At 44.2% G+C, this 20,555-nt stretch overlaps 1 protein-coding gene across 2 annotated transcripts in view; it reads right to left on the reverse strand.

Moving 5' to 3' along the window:
* Positions 1-3,525: 3,525 nt before the first annotated feature.
* The window catches only part of LOC146064665 (ephrin type-A receptor 3-like), a 206,167-nt gene continuing 189,137 nt past the window's right edge, over positions 3,526-20,555 (reverse strand). For both annotated transcript variants that reach the window (XM_083178437.1, XM_083178436.1), the window contains 5 exons: positions 10,839-11,048; positions 10,442-10,591; positions 8,009-8,202; positions 6,676-6,816; positions 3,526-5,122 (listed from right to left, as the gene is read on the reverse strand). In XM_083178437.1, the coding sequence (XP_083034563.1) occupies positions 5,023-5,122; positions 6,676-6,816; positions 8,009-8,202; positions 10,442-10,591; positions 10,839-11,048 (795 nt within the window). In that variant the 3' untranslated portion in view covers positions 3,526-5,022. The remainder of the gene's footprint in view (positions 5,123-6,675; positions 6,817-8,008; positions 8,203-10,441; positions 10,592-10,838; positions 11,049-20,555) is intronic.

The following is a 20,555-nucleotide window of genomic DNA, read 5'->3' on the forward strand; positions in this document are numbered from 1 at the left end:
AAATAACTTTAGCAACAGAAGAAGTTTGTATCTGCTAACACTTGATTGCTGGTGGTATGCAATCAGAAGTTGTGCTGAGGTAATTGTCTCATGAAATCAACCATGTATTGGTGTCAATAGTGTGCAGGTGCCATTGATTTACCCATTGATTTAGCCATTTTGTGCGTGTGTTTGCTCCGTACGAATGAGCACATTACAAGGAGCAAGGTGTGCGAAACTAAAAACCTGCTTTGAGCTGGTGAAAAGTTTTGCGTTGGAGGGGAACAATCCCTCTTGCACTCATGCGAAAGCACTCCCACCACTCATAGTGAACGCCCATGTGTACGCCCATGTGTATGCCCACTTTTGCTCATTATAATGGTCGCGCCCATGCTAACGCCCACTGCACGCCTACTACCGATGCACTCGTTCGCACTGAGAAATCTCCGCGAAAGTTTGCTTGCGAGTATTTTTTAATTACATTGCACATGCGCAGTGCGCTAGCTGCACATGCGCAATGGGGGTAGCAGGGTGAAACGTGCAAATTCGCATGCGTACGCGCCAATGTGAATAAGGGCCAAAGGACCATGTAGTGTTTGCAAAGATGTGATATAATGTTTCAGTTAAGGCCCCCATACACTAAGGCGAATCACATGCAATTCTCTTTTCAGGCAAATGTGGCGATCAATCGCATGAAAAGCGTCTAAATTGCATGTGATTTACAGCAGGTCCGATGTGATGTGCTGCCCAACACACTGAAGCCTGCAAGTAGCACCGGTTGCAGAAGCAAGCTCGTTGATTGCTTCTAAACCAAGGCAGGCTTGGCTGGGATTGCATGCAATATACTGCATGCAAAAGGACAGCATGCGATACATCACATGGGATCCTGCTGCCCGAGAAAGTCCCAGGCAGCTTAAGGGGGATCTTGGGCGACTTCTCCGAGGGAAGAAGTCACATTAGTGCAAGGCTGGCCAAACTGATCCTCGAGATCTACCAATGGTCCACGTTTTCCTAATCACCAAGCTGGTGCACAGCCGTAGTCATTACTAACTGTTGCATTTCCCAGTACACGTAGCTGGTGCACTGCTGCAGTCATTACTAACTGTCACATTTCCCAGTACACCTAGCTGGTGCACAGCTGCAGTCACTACTAACTCACATTTCCCAATACACCTAGCTGGTGCACAGCTGCAGTCATTACTAACTGTCACATTTCCCAGTACACCTAGCTGGTGCACAGCTGCAGTCACTACTAACTCACATTTCCCAATACACCTAGCTGGTGCACAAGAGCAGTCATTACTAACTGTCACATTTCCCAGTACACCTAGCTGGTGCACAGCTGCAGTCATTACTAACTGTCACATTTCCCATTACACTTAGCTAGTGCACAGCTGTAGTCATTACTAACTGTCACATTTCCCAGTAAATCTAGCTGGTGCACAGCTGTCATCATTACTAACTGTCACATTTCCCAGTACACCTAGCTGGTGCACAGCTGTAGTCATTACCAACTGTCACATTTTCAAACATGTGCTGCATTCATTCCTACTATAGATCCACAGGTTGCCCAAGATATATGAACTGTTGGTAGATCTTGAGGACAGGTTTGGCCACCCCCGGTTCTAGTGTTGGCCCAGCTTAAGTCTAGAACACAAATTGATCTAAGTAACATTAAAGATCCCTTACCATGGAGAAAGCAAGTGTTTGACATTGCATGAGTCTCCATATTGTTGCATGCTGGTATTCTGTGATCAGACATTTTAGAAACTGGAAGAGACCCTGCACTCTGGGATTAATGAGAGGAAGTCATGAGGACACATTTAGCAGATTAATGGCATATTACGTTACCCCGAAATGTTATTTGTTGAGAGCCTGCTGGCATTTATCTGCTGCCTATGTGCTGAACTAGTGCCGTTATAAACAACATTCAGGCTCCGGCACATAAGTTGATCACAAGTACGCCGGTAAATCTTCTCTTGCACAGAGGGCATGTGGATAACCCTGTGCAAACCCTCATCTCAGTATCCTCACTTAAATAAAAGATACAGTAGATGTTTTGATGTTTTTCATATCAATGGTCGGCTGTATCAATGTTCATATTATATTTCCTTAGGTTCTGTTATGCCAGATACAGGTCACCGAAAGATGAAATGAATATTATGTTAATTCTACTGTAACCAGGGAAACCATTTTGTGGTAAATTTACTAAGATGGGAGGTGTTTTGAAGGAGGCATGTTGCTCATAGCAACCAATCAGATTCTACCAATCAGATTCTACTTCTAGCACTTTCTAGAAGATAATAGATAGAATCTGATTGGTTGCCCATAGCAACATCCCATCTTTAATAGAACCATCTTAGTAAATTTACCCCTAAAGGTTTAGATACTGTTGAAAGAAGCCAACCTGAAAGAATGGAGGGTTTTCTGGTTTCTTCGCAACCACAATACGTTCGTAGCGCAACCAATGGTCGGGCTGTGCGCATGCGCTCGGTGCTTGCACCCACTGCGAATAGTGGGATCAGGGCGTGGGGCAGCACCATTACCATATGGGAACGCCCAGCGTTTCACGGGCGTTCCCTTGAGAACAATGGGCACTCTCATGGTAATGAGGCCATGACGTGGATGGAGGGATGGGCAGCTGACATCCAGCTGCCTGCCCATTTCCTTCCGAGGGTGCATGCATATGTGCACATTCGCCAACCATCAAATGATGTGGGTGTTCCCCTTCCCCCGCATCATGCAAATGGATGTTAGTGTTAAACATTAATTTGCAGCCTGTGCGTGAGAACACACTGTGCGGGGGGGGGGGGTAGATCCTACCGGCTGACATAGTGCCCCGCACGGATTCGGTATGGAATCCCAGCGGTCAAAATTCCGACCGACAAAATCCCGACAAGCTACGCTCGGACACCCACGGAGGGAGAAAGTGTTGGGATTTCGGCGGTCAGGATTCTGGCGTTGGGATTTTGACCGCTGGGATTCCGACCGCCAGTAAATTCACCACATCCCCTCGCACACCTTGCACCCATTCTAGCCAGTGCATGTTCAGATGATGCTCATAGTCCTGCAGGAACACCCATAAATACAGATAAGGAGGGGAATCTTCTGTACCTGCTTTTGCTGATGACTTTTCAGAAAACTGGTGCATGTGCTGCCAATGTGCCGTGCTCTGCATAGGCAGACATCTTTATGTACAATTTTTATACTAATTTCTGCACACTTTATGAACAAATTCTGCCTCAGCCCCTGAGTGGCCCCGTATTATTCACACCCAAATCCCTTCCCCCTTATATAACTACAGCAAATATTTAGCAAAACCATTGTGTATAACTTCTCGTGCTTTTTTTACTACCGTTTACATTGAGTACCTTTAGCTTAATGTGGTTTTATTGTCTCTGACTTGGAACAGCAGCAAGTGAATACAGTCTGGCGGTCTGTCGGAACTGTAAAGTATGTTCCTTAGTTAGTCATTGGTCACAATGCATGAACTGGCAATTCACTTTAAATATTTTCAGCACATAAATAAATGAACCCGCCTTTATTGTGTTGTATTGTTCTGTTGGTTTATTAACATTCAAAAAGAAAGATATATATATACATATTTACAATATATAGAGATATTTATATAAAAAAATCGCACATGGGTACAATGTTGTGTTTTTGTACAAGTTGTTGTATAGGACCAGGTGAACATTTGGGTTCTCTACACACGATGCCATCCGTTCCTCTAGCAGTATAATAAGCTTGGCACAGAACCAGAGGCGCCACTTGCCGGAGGAAAGACTGCAACCCGCATTACACATTTCCATTACGCTCGTCTCCTTCACAGTCAAAAGGGGGCAAAAAAACATTTATTTATGGCACACAAAATGAAAACAGCATTGTGCGCACACCCAGCAAAGGAGCGTTGTGCCACAATGTGTTTGCTTTACGTTCCACAGCAAATCTATGTACAAATAGACCTATCTTTTCATGAACAGGGTGGAGTCACAAACACAATGGCATTGCAGCTGGGGCACAGAATATGCACATACACCCAGAAATCATTGTCATGAAAAATAATAAAAGTCACTTCGCTGCAATGATAAAGTGGAAACATTTCCACGGCACGGGGGCAGCCTCTGTAGATGGGCGGAAATAAATGATGAATTCCGCATCTGTGCGAGTGGGTATAAAATTGAACCACTTGTAAGCATTGATCCTCAGACAATGAAGTAAGGAGCAACAATATCCTTGAGCTTGATAACCAGAACCCTGCAGAAATGCATTAAATAGGAGACCCTACCATCACGTGTACTGCGCTTCCCTTTATTGAAAGACACGACTATCAAAGCAGTACAAATGCTACATGGATTTTATTGAGTTTCGTGACAATGCAGTGTGACAGAGCGCTCGTGTGATGTCTATAGACTGCAGATACACAATGGTGATCTACGCATTGTTTACTCGGACATACGCAGAGTTAGGATGCATTCTAAAGCATTTCAGAAGAGGAGGTTAAATTGTTTGCTACAGATGACAATATCCCGTGGGTGGCATGTTCATGGTTATAAGGTGAGAAGTGAACTGCATGTAGAAAAGACATATCCCCCTATCAGATATGCAATCGCTCAAGGTTCCCCTCCAGAGTTGTGACCGGCTCTCTTTTGTATGACAATGTGGGAAGGCAAAGACCTTACCCACTGCTCAGTTTAATAGCACGTTCCATAAAGTGGCATTATGATGTCACTTGATGCCACAGTCTTTTACACAGACACGTTCCACTATGTTTTTTGTTTTTTATCAACAATCGTTTGGTTGCCATTGTGTAATGTTGCTTGGAGTGTTCAGATTTTATTTCTCCATCCGCTTATCCAAAGGCACCGTAGTTGGCAATCTGGCAATCCCTTTATACACTTTGGGAAGAGAGTAACGGGTCCCAGCAGTACTTGTGTTATTGAAAGGTCACCTGGGAAATCGCGACTCGGATTATACTGCTTCTGGTAGTGCACAGCACATCCCCTGCAGAGTATCAAGGACATGGTGAACGCCAGGGTGATATTAGATTTGTACATGTGTCCCTAGAGCCTGGAGGTTTTGTATGCTGGACAGGATCTTTTTGTGGTGGCCGGCTAACGTGATGCCAATTTTGCAGAGTTCACTGAAAGAATAAGGGATAAGACATTTTACTAATAACAACTGAAAGGCTCACATTTTATTTACATCTTTATCAGTGGCGGCTCTTATCGTTTTGGAGGAGGGGGCTGCTGCATGGCGCCCCCCCCCCCTCTGCTGCCGCTGCCACCGTCGCATTGCCTGCCAGCTGCGCTCCCCGTCGCCGGTCCCCTGCATGGGGCCAGCACATGTGCAGTAACTTCATACATACTGAGCATGTGCTGGCCCAAGCCTCCATTTGCTGCCTTTGCAGCAGCCCCTGGAGGCTTAATCAGGTTCCCGGGTCCAGCACATATGCAGTATGATCTGCGGTACTTCGCATGTACAGAATCCGTTTTGGGGGCTGACACACATTTGCGCACAGAGAGGCATCCCGGAGGGAACACCTCCCAATGGGACTGCCTTGAGTGGCTGGCAGGTCGGACTTCCAATAGGAAGTCACTGCCAGTCACAGTGTAGCCATTGTAGTCTCACAGACTGCGGGGGAGATTCTGTAAAGCAGAAATGCGGTAAAAAACCCGTTTTCGGGGTTTTTACCGCATTTCTATATGCTATATGCCCCCTCCGCAGTGCCAGTTCTGCGGAGGGAATCGCCAGCAAAAGCTGGCGATTCCCTGCAGAAGCCTATGGGCTTCTTACCGCAGCGCTGTTTGAGGGATCCATCACGGATCCCTCCCAGCGTGCCCTGCGGCCGGCACCGGGGTCTGCGCATGCGCAGATGGACTCCCAGGTCACAGACCCGGAAGTCCAGTGCCGACACCACATCGCAAGGGACAGCTCTTATCGCAAGAGCTGTCCCTTGCGTTAATAATGGCATATGTTACAGCATATGCCGTTATTAATAATGCGGTAGCCGGCGATAATGGGCGAGGATGTTACAACATCCCGCCCTGCATCTGCCTTCACTTTAGGCAGAGACAGTGGCGTATTTTATCTGGGGGTGTTGCAGTCCTGCAGCCTATAGGTAAAAACCGCCACTGATCTTTATGTCTTATGTGCAGAACAAGGCATCTTGGAAGGTCAGCCATCGGCACCATGAAGTGAGGTTCTGGACAGAAATAACTACAACTATGAGAAAAATTTCACATTGTACCAGAAGGGAGTAACCACGTGAGATCACTAGCTCCCATTCACTATTACAGGACTTTCTTCGGGCTGCTCCAACCCTATGGAATGTCCTTACACGCACAATAAGACTCTCCGCTAGCCTCCAAACTTTGAAGCATTCCCTGAAAACTCACCTCTTTAGGCAAGCCTATCATATTTAAGTACCATGCGCATAACCCTCTGAGGCACTTATGTATTATATAGCTTCCCTTCTGGACCTACAAGCTATGCTATTACTGATGCCTGTCCTTGTGTTTCCCTCCTATGTCCCTATAGATTGTAAGCTTGCAGCAGGGCCCTCTTACTTCCAAGTCTGTCCGTTGTTACCCAGTTTGTTTTATCACTGTCTACAATTGTAAAGCGCAAAGGAATCTGCTGCGCTATGTAAGAAACTGTAAATAAATAAATAAATAATAAATATTAATTTCCTACCTGTTGGTTAGATACAACACTGAGTCTAAGGTGACGTATCCTGCCATTGTGAAGTGTTCCAAGTATTGGCTCATCTTAATTGCCTCTAGCCACTCTTCCACGCTAGTCACTGTAAATGCCTCCTGTGTACTTGGGTCTTGCCTGTGAAGAAACAGAGAGACATTGTACAATCAGCTGCTTCGCTTTTTAAAAAATGTTCTAAAGAACTACACACCATTCAGGCATCCAGGAGCCAGTGAGATACATGGCATACTCTATGACAACTGAAGATGGCACTGTGTTCTGCCCACAAAATGGCTGCCCCAAAACCTATCTCTGTTTTACATTAGCCCATCTTCCTTGGTTACATGATAGTTAAATCTAAATAAATGTGAGGTCTCCCTCCTCGTGTGTTTTACTCTTAATGACTGAAGCAACAGTATACAATCGATCTTGGGTGACACTTTCAGAATGAGGGACATCTTGCCTGCTTTTTTTGAATAAAGTACACAATATTTTAGATGGACCAATTGCTAATGATTGTATTTCCTTAAACACCAAACATTTCTTCTACCATTTTCTCCAGAAAAATTACAGCAGTATAAGGAATACATATTGGTCGATTACCTCAAACAAATTGAATGACTAAATATTTCACCGAATCATCTTCAGATGTGCCCTCATGCACCTAGCCTCAATGTGCCGGGCACCAGTGGTGTAACTTTTTTATTTTGTGTCTCTTTTTGATCAACCGTGTGTCTTAGTCCCAATTGGATGCCACAAAACCATTTCATGAGACTGTGCTGATTTATTTTTTATGTGGCACTAGTATATCTGTTGCGATGGAGTCTGATTCTTCTGTATACAAAGCACAATGGACCTTGTTATGAAAAACGCTGTGGATGCAGTATTGCAGCAATTCATAAACAGACTCAGTCGCACACAGATATACAAGTGTCATGTATCAAATCAGTGCAGTCTTGTGAAACAGACTTGTTGCATCGCATTGCACTTGACTTTTGAGACTTACAATTCAGCACAAAAGATGCAAAAATGACTCTTGGAGCAAGCCAAGGTGCAGCAGGCCTGGAGTGCCAAGAAGGGATGTTTGGGGAGGACTGCGGCAAAAGTGTATGAGGAGACACCTGTACATGCAGGACATGACCTAGAAATGTTTGGGGTCGGTTTTATCCGGATCTACTCGGATCTCAATACAGGATCTTATTGGCTATCCAAAACATTTGACAGCCGATAGCCAATCGGAAAACTAATTTGGGGATAAGAACATAGTAAATCAGAACCTGCACATCTCTAATAAGATGCTGTCATATTGACGTCCTTCTCTCAGTCTTACCACGTAGAACTATTGGCGAGTTCATTCAGGCAGCTCGGGGTGCGTATGAACTTATCCAGGATGTTGACAATTTGACCGAACTTCGGCCGGTCGCTTCTACACTTCTGCCAGCAATCCAACATCAGCTGATGTAACACTACAGGGCAATCCATCGGAGGGGGCAGGCGGTACCCTTCGTCTATTGCTTTAATTACCTAGGAAGACATATTTAAAGGCTTTACCATTATGCCAGGCCCATTCATTACATTTCTCTTGATCTTCACATGTCGACCAATTCAATAGACATCATTACACTCTTTCATTTTCCTGAGAAGATGTAAAACCTTTGATGTGATTAATACTTGTGCTAATGAGTATTTGCCCTTCTGTCCCTGATAAAAGACATTTGTATGATTTATGGTCTGAATGGAAAATCACTTACAATATAAACTAGAACATCCAACGTATTCCCGTTTTTATGGTAAAACAAATGTTTAGAAAGAATGGTCTGGAAATCTATAATCCCGTAAAGATAATTAAAATGCAGATATGGAGCGTATCCCTCCCACAGCAATCTGCTGAGATTGCTGCCTTTGCTGCCTTCAGATGTTAGTTTCTTATTAGGAATGGATGTATAACCCGTACATTGCTATTATATCAGTGGTCAGTCCTGTCCTGGATCTGTGTTAGGATTTATTTGGCAGAAACCTGAGTCTGGAGACAGATTACATTTTCCAATATTTTCCTAAAGTAAAACAGGAAATAAATATTGGTATAATATTTATTTGTTATTAATGTTAAATTACCATAGGTGTTGAGCACCACCTGCACAATATCATTTACTTTAAGTGTAACAATCCTCTTAGGAGAAAGCAAACACGCTGTTTGCCTTTTTCTAAGACAATCATGCTAGGGGCTGAAACATGGCAAGTACTAGGACCCAGTGAGATTCGTGAGATACATTGTGATCTCATACACGGTCGGTCTACCCACCGCTACAGGCCCAGCTCACACAATGCTGCCCCCACTGTGTGTAGCGACTTTAACAGATTACTATGGGGCATTTTTATAAAAGTAATTCTGCAGGAAATACTAGGAAAACGGTTGGTCTCAGGAATACACTGTAAAATGTAACATGCTTGCTGACTTTTTGGCTGCACCATGCGGGAGGGTGCAGACAGGTCGGAGTAACAGAGTATGTGGCTGCAACGTAGGTGTGTGGTGTGGGGGTGTGAGTACCAGCACGGAATAGTGGGGAGAGGCGCTATGTTGATGCTTAACATTAATATAGTGCCTGTGGGGAGGTCTGGGGGTAATGCTTTGAGGTCGGGGGTGTCTGTCTCTGTCTGCAGCATTGTATTACAGATGCAGAGGCCACATCAGGGTTGCCTACCCTCCCGGGGTGGCAGAGAGGCCATCCCCCGGAAAGGTGGGCAACCCTCCCGGATACCAATAGAACCCCACAAATCTTCCTGGTCGCAGCAGTAAATTACAGTGATGCGCGGCCCCCCGAAGTGCTGCTGACAGTCTCTTCTCCGGGCTTCTCCCAGAGAGGAGAATTTAAAAGTAGGCAACCCAGGGACACATCTGAATAGATTTATTCGTGTGTGGGCACTATTGTCTCTTCTATTGTGGTTAGGACACATGGTTACATTATTATATTTTGTACTAATAAGGAAATGTGACTTTAGAGTTCACTACTAATCCACATCTCTCTATTATCATGTATTACCTTTGTGCATACTTATTACACACTTGCACACCTGAAGTACATTTGGCACAAATGATACTAATACAAAGCTATTTGCATCTTAAGATGAATCCTAGTGAACATATGTATGGAAATACACTTTTTTGTGTGCATCTAAATATGTTCATAGCACAACAGTGAGACATTGAGTGAGATGCAGCAACATTTAAAATGCGGCCAAACTTTTTAAAAATGAAGTTTTTTGGAAGTATGACCATGGTCCGCATATTCACCAAGCCCAGAACACCATACATTCTAGGGCTAGAATGCGGTGGGCAAGGCCATCTCCAGATTATTGTTGCCCTATAGAAGACTATGGGCTTCTATTACAGCTCCTTGCTCTGAGGGATCCAATTAGATTCATCCCAGCATCTCCAGCAGCATTGACCTCCAAAATGAGGACTCCTGCTCAGTGACAGGAGACTGGTGCTGCACTGCGACATTACATGCAGCACCTGACTCTTGTCACTGTGTAGGAACCAGCACTTTAGCCACCATAGTCACTGGGGGCAGCCCGTAACTTCCTCGGAAGATTACGATGGCTTGGGCTTGAAACCCTACAGACACATTAGGTAAAGGGATAATACGGAAAGTGGTCTTTACTTTTATGTGAAATTACCATGCCCCATTAATCTTAAACTCCCATAATATTTGCAGGCCCTGAACATCCTGCAACAATGTAAGAGACTGCTCACATAACTCACATCTTGGTTAGACATTTCCCAGTAAGGCCTCTCTCCATACGAGATCACTTCCCACATCACGATACCATAACTCCACACGTCACTTGCTGATGTAAACTTGCGGTAGGCTATGGCCTCTGGTGCTGTCCACCGGATTGGAATTTTTCCTCCCTTATACAACATAAAAATACAAAACAATGAGACAGGTGGAAGTAAATCCAGACATACGAGTGAGAACAAAGTATGACATACTGTATCGAGTATATTATATACAGGAGGACAGTGAGGACAATATAGAAAATAGAACAAAAAACGACATTTTCAGGTACAGATCTGATAGACAGTGTTCATATATAACATTAATATTACTGCAAGGATCACCCTCACTGGTGTGATGTTAATGTTTTCTTAAACGTACCCTTGTGGTATAAGCTGCTTCAGGATCATCCTCAAGAACCCGAGATAGTCCAAAGTCTGAGACCTTACAAACCAAGTTGCTGTTGACCAAGATATTTCTGGCAGCCAGATCTCGGTGGACGTAGTTCATGTCTGATAAGTATTTCATCCCAGATGCTATCCCTCTCAGCATCCCCACTAACTGTATCACAGTGAACTGTCCATCGTGCTTCTGCAAGATGAGAAAGAATATCCTTATCAATATCGGCAGTTGCACAGGTAACATTTATAGTAGACTACAAAGGGCTTCCAATAATCATATCTCTGAGTTACAGTACGGAGAACATGATTATTTTCCTCCCTTCCCCAAACACTATGTACAGTACAAAGAAACATAGAATGTCACGGAACATAAGAACCAACTGGCCCACCTATCCTGCCTATGTACACGCACAGACTTACACAACAGGGTTACATATTTTAAAGGGAGCCAATTAACTAGTATATTTTTGGACAGTTGAAGAAAAGCAGAGTACACGGAATCACTAGCTCCCATTCACTATTACAGGACTTTCATCGGGCTGCTCCCATCCTATGGAATGCCCTTCCACACACAATAAGACTCTCTCCTAGCCTCCAAACTTTCAAGCGTTCCCTGAAAACTCACCTCTTCAGGCAAGCCTATCATATTTAAGTTCTACACGCATAACCCTCTGAGGCATTTATGTATTATATAGCTTCCCTTCTGGACTTGCAACTTGGGGGGACTGCTATGCTATTACTGGTGCCTTTCCTTGCGTTTCACTCCTATGTCCCTATAGAATGTAAGCTTGCAGCAAAGTTGGTACTCAAAGGGTTAAACAATTGGATGCTGATTTGAAAAAACCACAAACATGAATGACTGTCGTTGCCAAATGCTTGTCTTATTTTTAATTCCCTGTTGGTTTCCATGGAAGTATAATCTCTCCTATTCATTTACTTTGCTACAAACTCAGAAAGGCTGTAGGTCGGGTGACCCTGCTTCTTTTTATTCTCAGGGGGAATTGTGCTATCAGGACTGGGGCCGGAGACAACCTAATTCTATGCTGCATACGGTAAACATTTACCAAGTTCTCTGTTTCCTTCTTTCCTCTCGCACAGGGAAAAACGGACTTGCAGAAAGGATTGTGGTAAAAAGAAATATGCACGAGAGATATCGGTCGCACTGTATTCATTTGATTATCCAATTAGGGAGAAGCCAGTCACCTAACACTAAGCACAACATAAACAAACAGATGGTCTTCCCTACTGCATCGTTATAAGTGGAATTAAATCCAAAGAAAAGGTCAAGTCTATTTAATAAGTTTAAGGGGATATAACATGTGTACGTGTTGTTAGCTGCTAAAACAAACAAGTTACAGTCATTTTAGGCGATGGGAATGATTAACAGATAACCCTTAAATTCTGTGGCAAATAAGACTTATTTTTCTGACATTGGGGGACTCAAGATCTGAAGCCATAACAATACCAGTTCAATACATAACAATTTCATATTAACCCCTTCAGTGGCAATCCCGAGAATTTTTCGAGCTGTGCCTCAGTGTCCAGTCTGGCAAGCCCGTAAAATTCTCGGGATTGCCACTGTTTAGAGCAGGTCCCCTCTGCGGCGCCTCCTCCTCCCTCCTCCCCTCCGGGTTTTGTATTGAATTCCCCGGCGCCGGGGCACAGGTCCGGGCAGCCGCTGATTGACAGTGCAGCGGCACTGCTCGGATCCAGGAAGGGAGTGGTGTTTTTTTTTTTTTCAGGGAGCGCACCCCATAAAAAACTCGCACAGTGGGAAGCGCTCCCCCCCAAAAAAAAGACCACAGAGGGGGTTAAAGTTACATATTTAACTTAAGGCCTGATTCAGACCTGTTTGCTATACTGCATGTAACTGCAGCCTTGCGAACAGGTAAACGCCGCCCGGCCGAATGCTGCCCCCACACCATTTAAATCTCCTTGCTAGCATGCAGGTGGATGTATATGCAAAAACATTCCCTCACCCATACAACACTGGGCCTTTTCCTGCTGCAGCCTCCTGCCTGCCCCTCCTGGAGCGAATGGCCCGGCGAGTATGAAACTTGCAGAAGCTGTACGCTCCGGGGGTCTGCGAATGTGTATATTCGCCTTGCGCAAACCATGAATATCGGGCACGGTCCGAATTTGTCCTGTTACGATCGGGTTTGAATGGACCACTTCATTATCACACACAAGAATTACTGTTTTATCATATTCCTCTATTGGGCAAATGACATCCAGAATATTATTGTAGATGTATACTGTATGGGGTTGTGGACGTTGCATCATTGCCATCCATTTGTTCTATAGGAAGAGTTTGTTATAGAAGAAGTGCCTCTGCAGCCATCGTCCAGCATGACTGCAGCTAGTAAAGACATACTTAAGCAGCGCTCCAGAATCTTGAGGTAATTTTCATGCAGAAAACTTTACAGTTATTCCTAAGGGTTTTCTAATAACACTCTCACAATACAATCGCCTAAATGTGCGGATTAACATGGAGGAATGTTATATGCGAGTAGGCAAACTGAAAAAAGAACCGATCCCCGGGCAATTAGAAACTGCTCCCCCCCCCCCCCCCATAACACACACACCAGTGGCGTAACCATAAATTTTGCTCCCCCCTGCCAAAAAGTGTGTGACACCACACCCTCCAGGCTCCTCTCCAGCATGTTTCCCCAGCGTGTGACGTGACGATGTCACACGCATAACGGAGGCCAGCAGACACTGCTGCTTCCCTTGGCTCCGACACATCCCAGGCCACCCTAGCATATCCATCCGCCTGCCCATCCTGTACACAGTAGCCAATAGCCGGCTCTGTGTACAGTCAATTGATTCAGTGGGGGAATTTGTCATCTCCGCCATGGGCGCGCGCGCGCTGCGGATGACTCGCGTCCAGTGCTCAGTCAGTGGGCAGTGGCAAGCAGCAGCATGTCAGTGCGTCGAGCGGGTGCCAGCGCCCACACAGACCCAGCTGCTGCTTGCTCCCCCAAGCGGCTGCTGGGGCTGCCTTACAGTAGTTACGCCACTGACAGACACATTCACCTCCTCTGTATATATATATCACAATAGCGCTTTTCATTTTAGTAATAGTGAAAATCTACTGAAAGTACTATGCACATGCGCTACTAAAAAAGATTAATGTACAGTAAGCTTCAGCTGTTCATTGATCTGATTGTCAGCCAATCAGAAAACAAATGCAAGCAATGAGTTTCCTTTAAATAAAACTACCTTATACTGCAGTGTGGAAATGCTGGCAGACGTTGGGCACTGTAAATCCAGTAGAAACTGTACAAATACAGACTTGACAAATGATTCACCTGTCAGGCCACTGATATACGGCGAGTGATAATCTACTATGACCCAGTCTTCAGTAAGAAAGACAAATGATGATGGGAGGGCTGTGGTCAGCATGGCACCATTTATTTACACATTCTGTTACCATCGGCTAATTGTGAAGACTCATGGAAAAAAAGCTTTACTGTGGACTGAACTCAGCTATAACATGTTCATTGATATATGGGCCTGTGCCTCATTCAGGATGTTACCCAGAATTGGTATGGCTGTCCCAGCTCTACTGGTATAACACAGCCAATATAAACTAGATCAGTGTTTCTCAATCTCGGCCCTCATGTAACCCTAACATTCCGTGTTTTCAATGTATCCTCAGGAATATTAATAGCAGTTGTTGATCTTGTGTGTACTAGAGTCAGTTAACACACCTGTGCTACAGCTGGATGATCTGATAAACATGCACTGTGCGGGTTCCATGGGAACTGCATACCTCCCAACATGACCCAGGAGGGACACAATGCTCTGTTTCTGGACAGCAAAGTAGGGAAGTATGCCTCAAGGGAAAGTATGGAGGTGAGGTCTTAGAAGTTACACATCCACCACTTACATTAAGTACAACAAGGATTCTCATGGACATCCTTGATTTTTTGGCAGACTTGGTGTCCCCCCACATCCCAGTGCCCTAGGCAGCGGCCTAAAGCTGCTAATGGCAGAGCCGGCCCTGCCCATAGTTCAGCTGATTTCTATATTACGGTATATAGCTTACAAGCCCTAGATTGACACTGAGGTGAGTATCAACAAGATAATGTTTCAATTTTATTACTACCGGGTTCTGTTCACTAAAATATGGAAGAACCTTACATTTGCTTATTTGGCGGCGCTTCTCAGGATATACTGACTTCTGGGCAATGCTTTTTAATGCAATTTTAAAAACTGGAAATGTGGATTGGCCCACAGCTATGATGGGATGAGAGTCCTGAAATGGTTACACGCTGAAATAAATACACTCCTAGCCACTTATGTGATCTAGATCCCCTCTATCAATCTAGACCAGTGGTTCCCAAACATGGTCCTAAAGGTCACCCAGTAGGATCACTGTGTATCACTAACTGTTACATTTTCAAAATCCACAGGTGACCAGGAAAACGTGAACTCTGTGGAGTTCCGAGGAACGAGTTTGAGGACCTGTGGTGTAGTGCATTAACAATGTCCCTTCCAAATTACTGTAGCCATTGCCTCCTCTAGCATCCATAATAACTATTTCCTATGAGGTGGCGGCCATTTTGGGAGGGACATTTTCATTGCTGGCAAGAGCGACGGGACTACAGACATTATCTTGTCTGTGGCCCAGGCAGTGTTAGCAAAAGCCATCTTCCGAGAGCCGCACGGAGCCCAGCGGTAACCCCTACAAGCGCCAGTGACAGGGACTTTAATAACAGCTGACCAGAGTGGGAAAAAAGTTTCAGACACACCGGACAGCCCTCCCGCACGCCGCATATAGGAGCTAAGTATACCGGCTACCTCCGGGTTAATTACTGCACATATTGAATGTCACAGCATATAAGTCTGACTTGGTTGAACATTCGCTATGCTTTCCCTCATATAGAGTTAGAGGCAGACAGGCATTGCCCTGAAAACTATATTGTGTCATGCATACCTAATTGAATGGTGTGTATCTGCATAGGGATACCTAGCAAACGTAAAATCTGTCATTAGAGAAGCAGCTGTGTACTTTCAAATACTTGCCTTTTTTCTGCATAAAAACTACGGTTTTGGGGAGTAAACTTTTTCCTCATAAAGAACTCATACAGTATGACAATTATATATTCATTTAGTGTGATTAGTGCACCAAGGTACTGTGCCCATAATATATTGCTATACTTTGTAATTATGTGCGTGTAAATTACTCTTACTTTTTATTTCAACTTTTAGTGAGGCCAATCATAGTGTCGCATTTTCAGGTTCTCCCTCCCTTGCCAGGGACCCATCATTTTCCCACCAACAACCGGCAAGTGGGTAAAAAGCAGCATCCAGGGCTAGGAAGAGGGATTGCCCCTTATAATTTGCACTGTAATCTTTTCTGGGCTCTCTCATTGGAACCTATGTGTGGGTTCCAATGAGAGAGCAATGACCCAGTGACTCCGCACACTGAGTACTAACTGCGTTCTAGCAGAAGCCCTCTGACTCCTTCAGTAGGCGAAACAAATCTACATGCACTCGCACACTTGCTACATTGGTACAGGTGCATTTCCCTGCAAGCAGCAGCAGTAGCAGCAGATTTAAAGGAGATTCTTCTGTCTCCCCTTTCTATTTTTCTCCTACATATGCAACCTTTGTGTCTATGAATCATCTATTACAATTGATTAAATCCTAATAATTTACTTAATAGCAATATAAGGCATCTTATTAGAAATTAATGTCGAAAGGAGCTTTGTCATCATGTCCTGAATAAGAGAAATGTTTCTTTGCACTGATGCTTATTATACCTTCAATTTGGTACTTGTGTATTATCACGATTTCCATCGCAGGGCATTGTACAATGAAAAATCGTGTTGCATCGATATGATCGCATGCGATGCGACGCAATTTCACCTGATTTGTAATTGTACAGGCACCCAGATGCCTTATTACCATGTTAAATGGCCACCCAGACCCAATATTTAATTGTATACCCACCCTCATGGGTCATGAGTATGTGAAATGCCCCCCCATTGTTAACACCACACCACTATGAACGCCAACCCGAAGCGTGGCGAGAGCTGTGAGCCCACGAGGGGCGGCGGTACGCGTCCTCCGACCTTTTCATACCCCCACTATCCACGTCGGCGTGGAGTTGACTTTATAAAGTGTGGCGAGCGCAGCGAGCCACTGAGCCCGAAGCGTGGCGAGCCCTGCGAGGGGACGTGTAGACCTGTGAAGTAATGCACGTCCCCTCACGGGGCTCACTGTGCTCGCCACACTTTATAAAATCAACTCCACGCCGACGTGGATAGTGGGGGGTATGAAAATGTCGGAGGACGCGTACCGCCGCCCCTCGCGGGCTCGCTGCGCTCGCCATGCTTCGGGTTGGCGTTGATAGTAGGGGGCCATTAACAATGTGGGGGTATTTAACATATTTATTACCCATCAGGGTGGGTATACAATTAAAAATCGGGTCTGGGGGTGCCATTTAACATGGGACTCAATGGGAAATTGCGTCGCATCGCATGCCATTGTAATGGCATGCGATGTGACGCGATTTTAAAATTGTATACTCAGCCCGGGAAAAGGCTGAAATCGGGTCCATCGCGGTATGCGATGCGATGGGCGCCGTGATAATAAGAAAACAGCAAGAAACTACACTGGCAACTACATTGCAACATAATTACAAATAATTGACCTAATTGTTGCTAGTTACAATATCTCCTTGTATTCCAAATGTTACATTATAAGTGAGGTAACATCATACTAGAAGGACAATAAACATCTTTTTAAAGATGATATTCTCGCTAGTTCACTACCACAAGAATTAAGCTCATCTGCCCTTAACTATACAAGAACAGGGGCATTTTTTATTCATAAATATTTTTTCTTTGTCCTGTCCAGGAGACACTTTCTCTAACAGGTATTGCATGTTTTATGTTATGTATGTAAAAATGTCTTTGTCCTGATAACTGGCTCCTATATAGTTTAAATCGCAATTTAAATAAAAGTTATTTTTTATTAAAACACTACACAATCAACAAGTTGTGCCCGTAAAAAAGAGAGAGTTATTTTCTGTTTCCCCTGCTTGTAAAATAATAGACAGCTAAAAATAGACATTTGGAGAAGTTTAGAAGAAACTAGTTTCTGGCAACAAAATAAAACACATCAATAATTACTACAAACCAAATATTGTATTTTTCCTTCCCTACACTCTTTGAGCTTAGTCCATTGAAAGACCAGAATTACCAGAGCAACAGGTTCTCACCTCAGCGCTCCCCAAAGTTTTACAGCTAAGAGATTTTATTCATCCTCATTAGAGAGCATTGGAACAGTCGGAGGCCTATTATTGTACAGCAGCTTCTATTCCATTCTGTTTTCAGCGCGCTGAGTGAACATTAGCACAGTTATTTCTGTTTTATAAAGCGCTTTTGCTGCAGGTTTCATGGACTTTTGTTGAATAAAACATGGCTGTTACTTTTGTTATACTATATACAGTAGCTATTAGGAGTACACACACCCTTGTGCATCAAACCGGATGTACTGGAAAACTGTTACCTGCCGTGATTAACAAAAATACTATTTCAAGACCAAAATAACTAAAGATTTTTCTCAATTCAAATAATAATAATAATAAAAAAAATTACATAAGTATTTATTTGTCATATACAGATGGAGCGAGGGCCATCTTTGCAGGGGATGGCGGAAGATTCTCCAGCCACCATCCCCCACCATGAGATGCACACGTGTCCCTTTACAACGGGGCTCCCCCGGGTCCCCGCCGCCTCGCCGATGGTCGCCCTGGGTCCCCACCGCCTTGCCGCCCCCCCCCCCCCTTCCTAACCCTGTTCGTCTCCCTGAAGTGGAGACGGACCGGGTTCCCACCACCCTGCCGATGGGAAACTGGGAAGCACGTGCATGTGAGACGCACGCGCGTCCCAGTCTCTATCACCGGCGCTCGTCAGTGCAAGGGATCTGGCGAGCGCCGGCCAAAGATGGGACACACTCCATCTGTACCCGTAGCCATTCAAGCATGCTCTTGTATCACCTATTCTTACAAAAATCAACAACCCTGACCCTTCCTTACCCTATGAACACGCGAGAGCGTGTGAGACAGTAGCGCGTCCACATGTGCTAGCTTGCCCTCCGCCTGCAGCCACCAGATACTAATATCTGGCGCGCTGGATGCAACAGGGAGAGTGGCTACATCTGTATGTCTCACCACATATCTCTTTGACAACTTCATCCCTGAAGTTGTCTGGCTTTTGCCCACTCCACTTAAAGTCACCAATGACCTGCTTTCAGCCAAATCCAGGGTTACTTCAGTTCTCTGCTCAATTTCTTGGACCACTCTGCTGCCTTCAACACTGCAGATAATACTCAACACCCTGCACACAATTGGCCTCTCTAGCACTGTCCTTGCCTGATTCACCTTTTACCATACTAACCGTTTCTTCTTGGGGTCTGACCTCATTTCCTTCCATCTTTCTATTCTCCCTGTACACCTCTTCCCTGGGTGCACTCATAAGTTCCTTTGGCCTTTAATACCACCTATTTGCAGATGATATGCTACTATACCTCTCCTCTGTAGACCTCTCCCCCTCTCGGGTATCTAGCTGCCTCTCTGCCATCTCCTCCTGGATGTAAGAGCACTCTCTGAAGCACAATATGGACAAAATCGAATTCATCATCTTTCCCCCATCCAGAGCAACCGTCTGTGGAGCATTATAAATGAAATGTAATAATAATAATAATATATATATATATATATATATATATATATATATATATATATATATATATATATATATATATATATAGTAGACAAATGACCCGGCACTGTGCAAGTTGAGGGATACTTGATCCGGTGCCCCCACTTCCAAACAAGGATAGATAGAAGACAGCAGTTGCGTGGCACTCTGGATACTTTCTTTCATAAATAAACAGCAGACACTGTAGTCACTGTAACTACAGTGTCTGCTGTTTATTTATAAAAGAAAGTATCCAGAGTGCCACGTAACTGCTGTCATATATATATATATATATATATATATATATATATATATATATATATATATATATATATATATACATATACAGTCTTACCCGGCACAGCCTCCTGTATTGCTGACCTTGGTAAGAGGTCATATAAGGTGCAGTGTGGGGTGCGGCACTCCAAAAATACAAGGTTCAGTCAGGTATTTGCATTTAATAGCAGTCAGCAACGTTTCAACGCCCCAACGGCGTTGTCATCAGGCTATATACGTGTATATAGCCTGATGACAATGCCGTTGGGGCGTTGAAACGTTGCTGACTGCTATTAAATGCAGATACCTGACAACCTTGTATTTTTGGAGTGCCCCACCCCACACTGCACCATATATATATATATATATATATATATATATATATAGATAGATAGATAGATAGATAGATAGATATATAGAGAGAGAGAGACTTGGGGAAGGGCGGTACTCACTTGTTTGAAAATAAAAAGTCAGCAGACCAGGGTTTTCCCAACGTTTCAAACCTCCGTGGGTTTTTTATCAAGGTGCATTGAACAGTTCAATGCACCTTGATAAAAAACCCACGGAGGTTTGAAACGTTGATGTTACCTGGGTGAAGTATGTTACCTGGGTGAAGTATGTACTGTATGTACCCTACATGCTTGTGTGGGTTTCCTTTCACAATATAAAAATATACCGACAACATACAATCCAAAAACATAGAA

The sequence above is a fragment of the Crinia signifera genome, chromosome 3 (assembly GCF_055691185.1).
Source record: "Crinia signifera chromosome 3, ASM5569118v1, whole genome shotgun sequence".
Classification (NCBI taxonomy): Eukaryota; Metazoa; Chordata; class Amphibia; order Anura; family Myobatrachidae; genus Crinia; species Crinia signifera.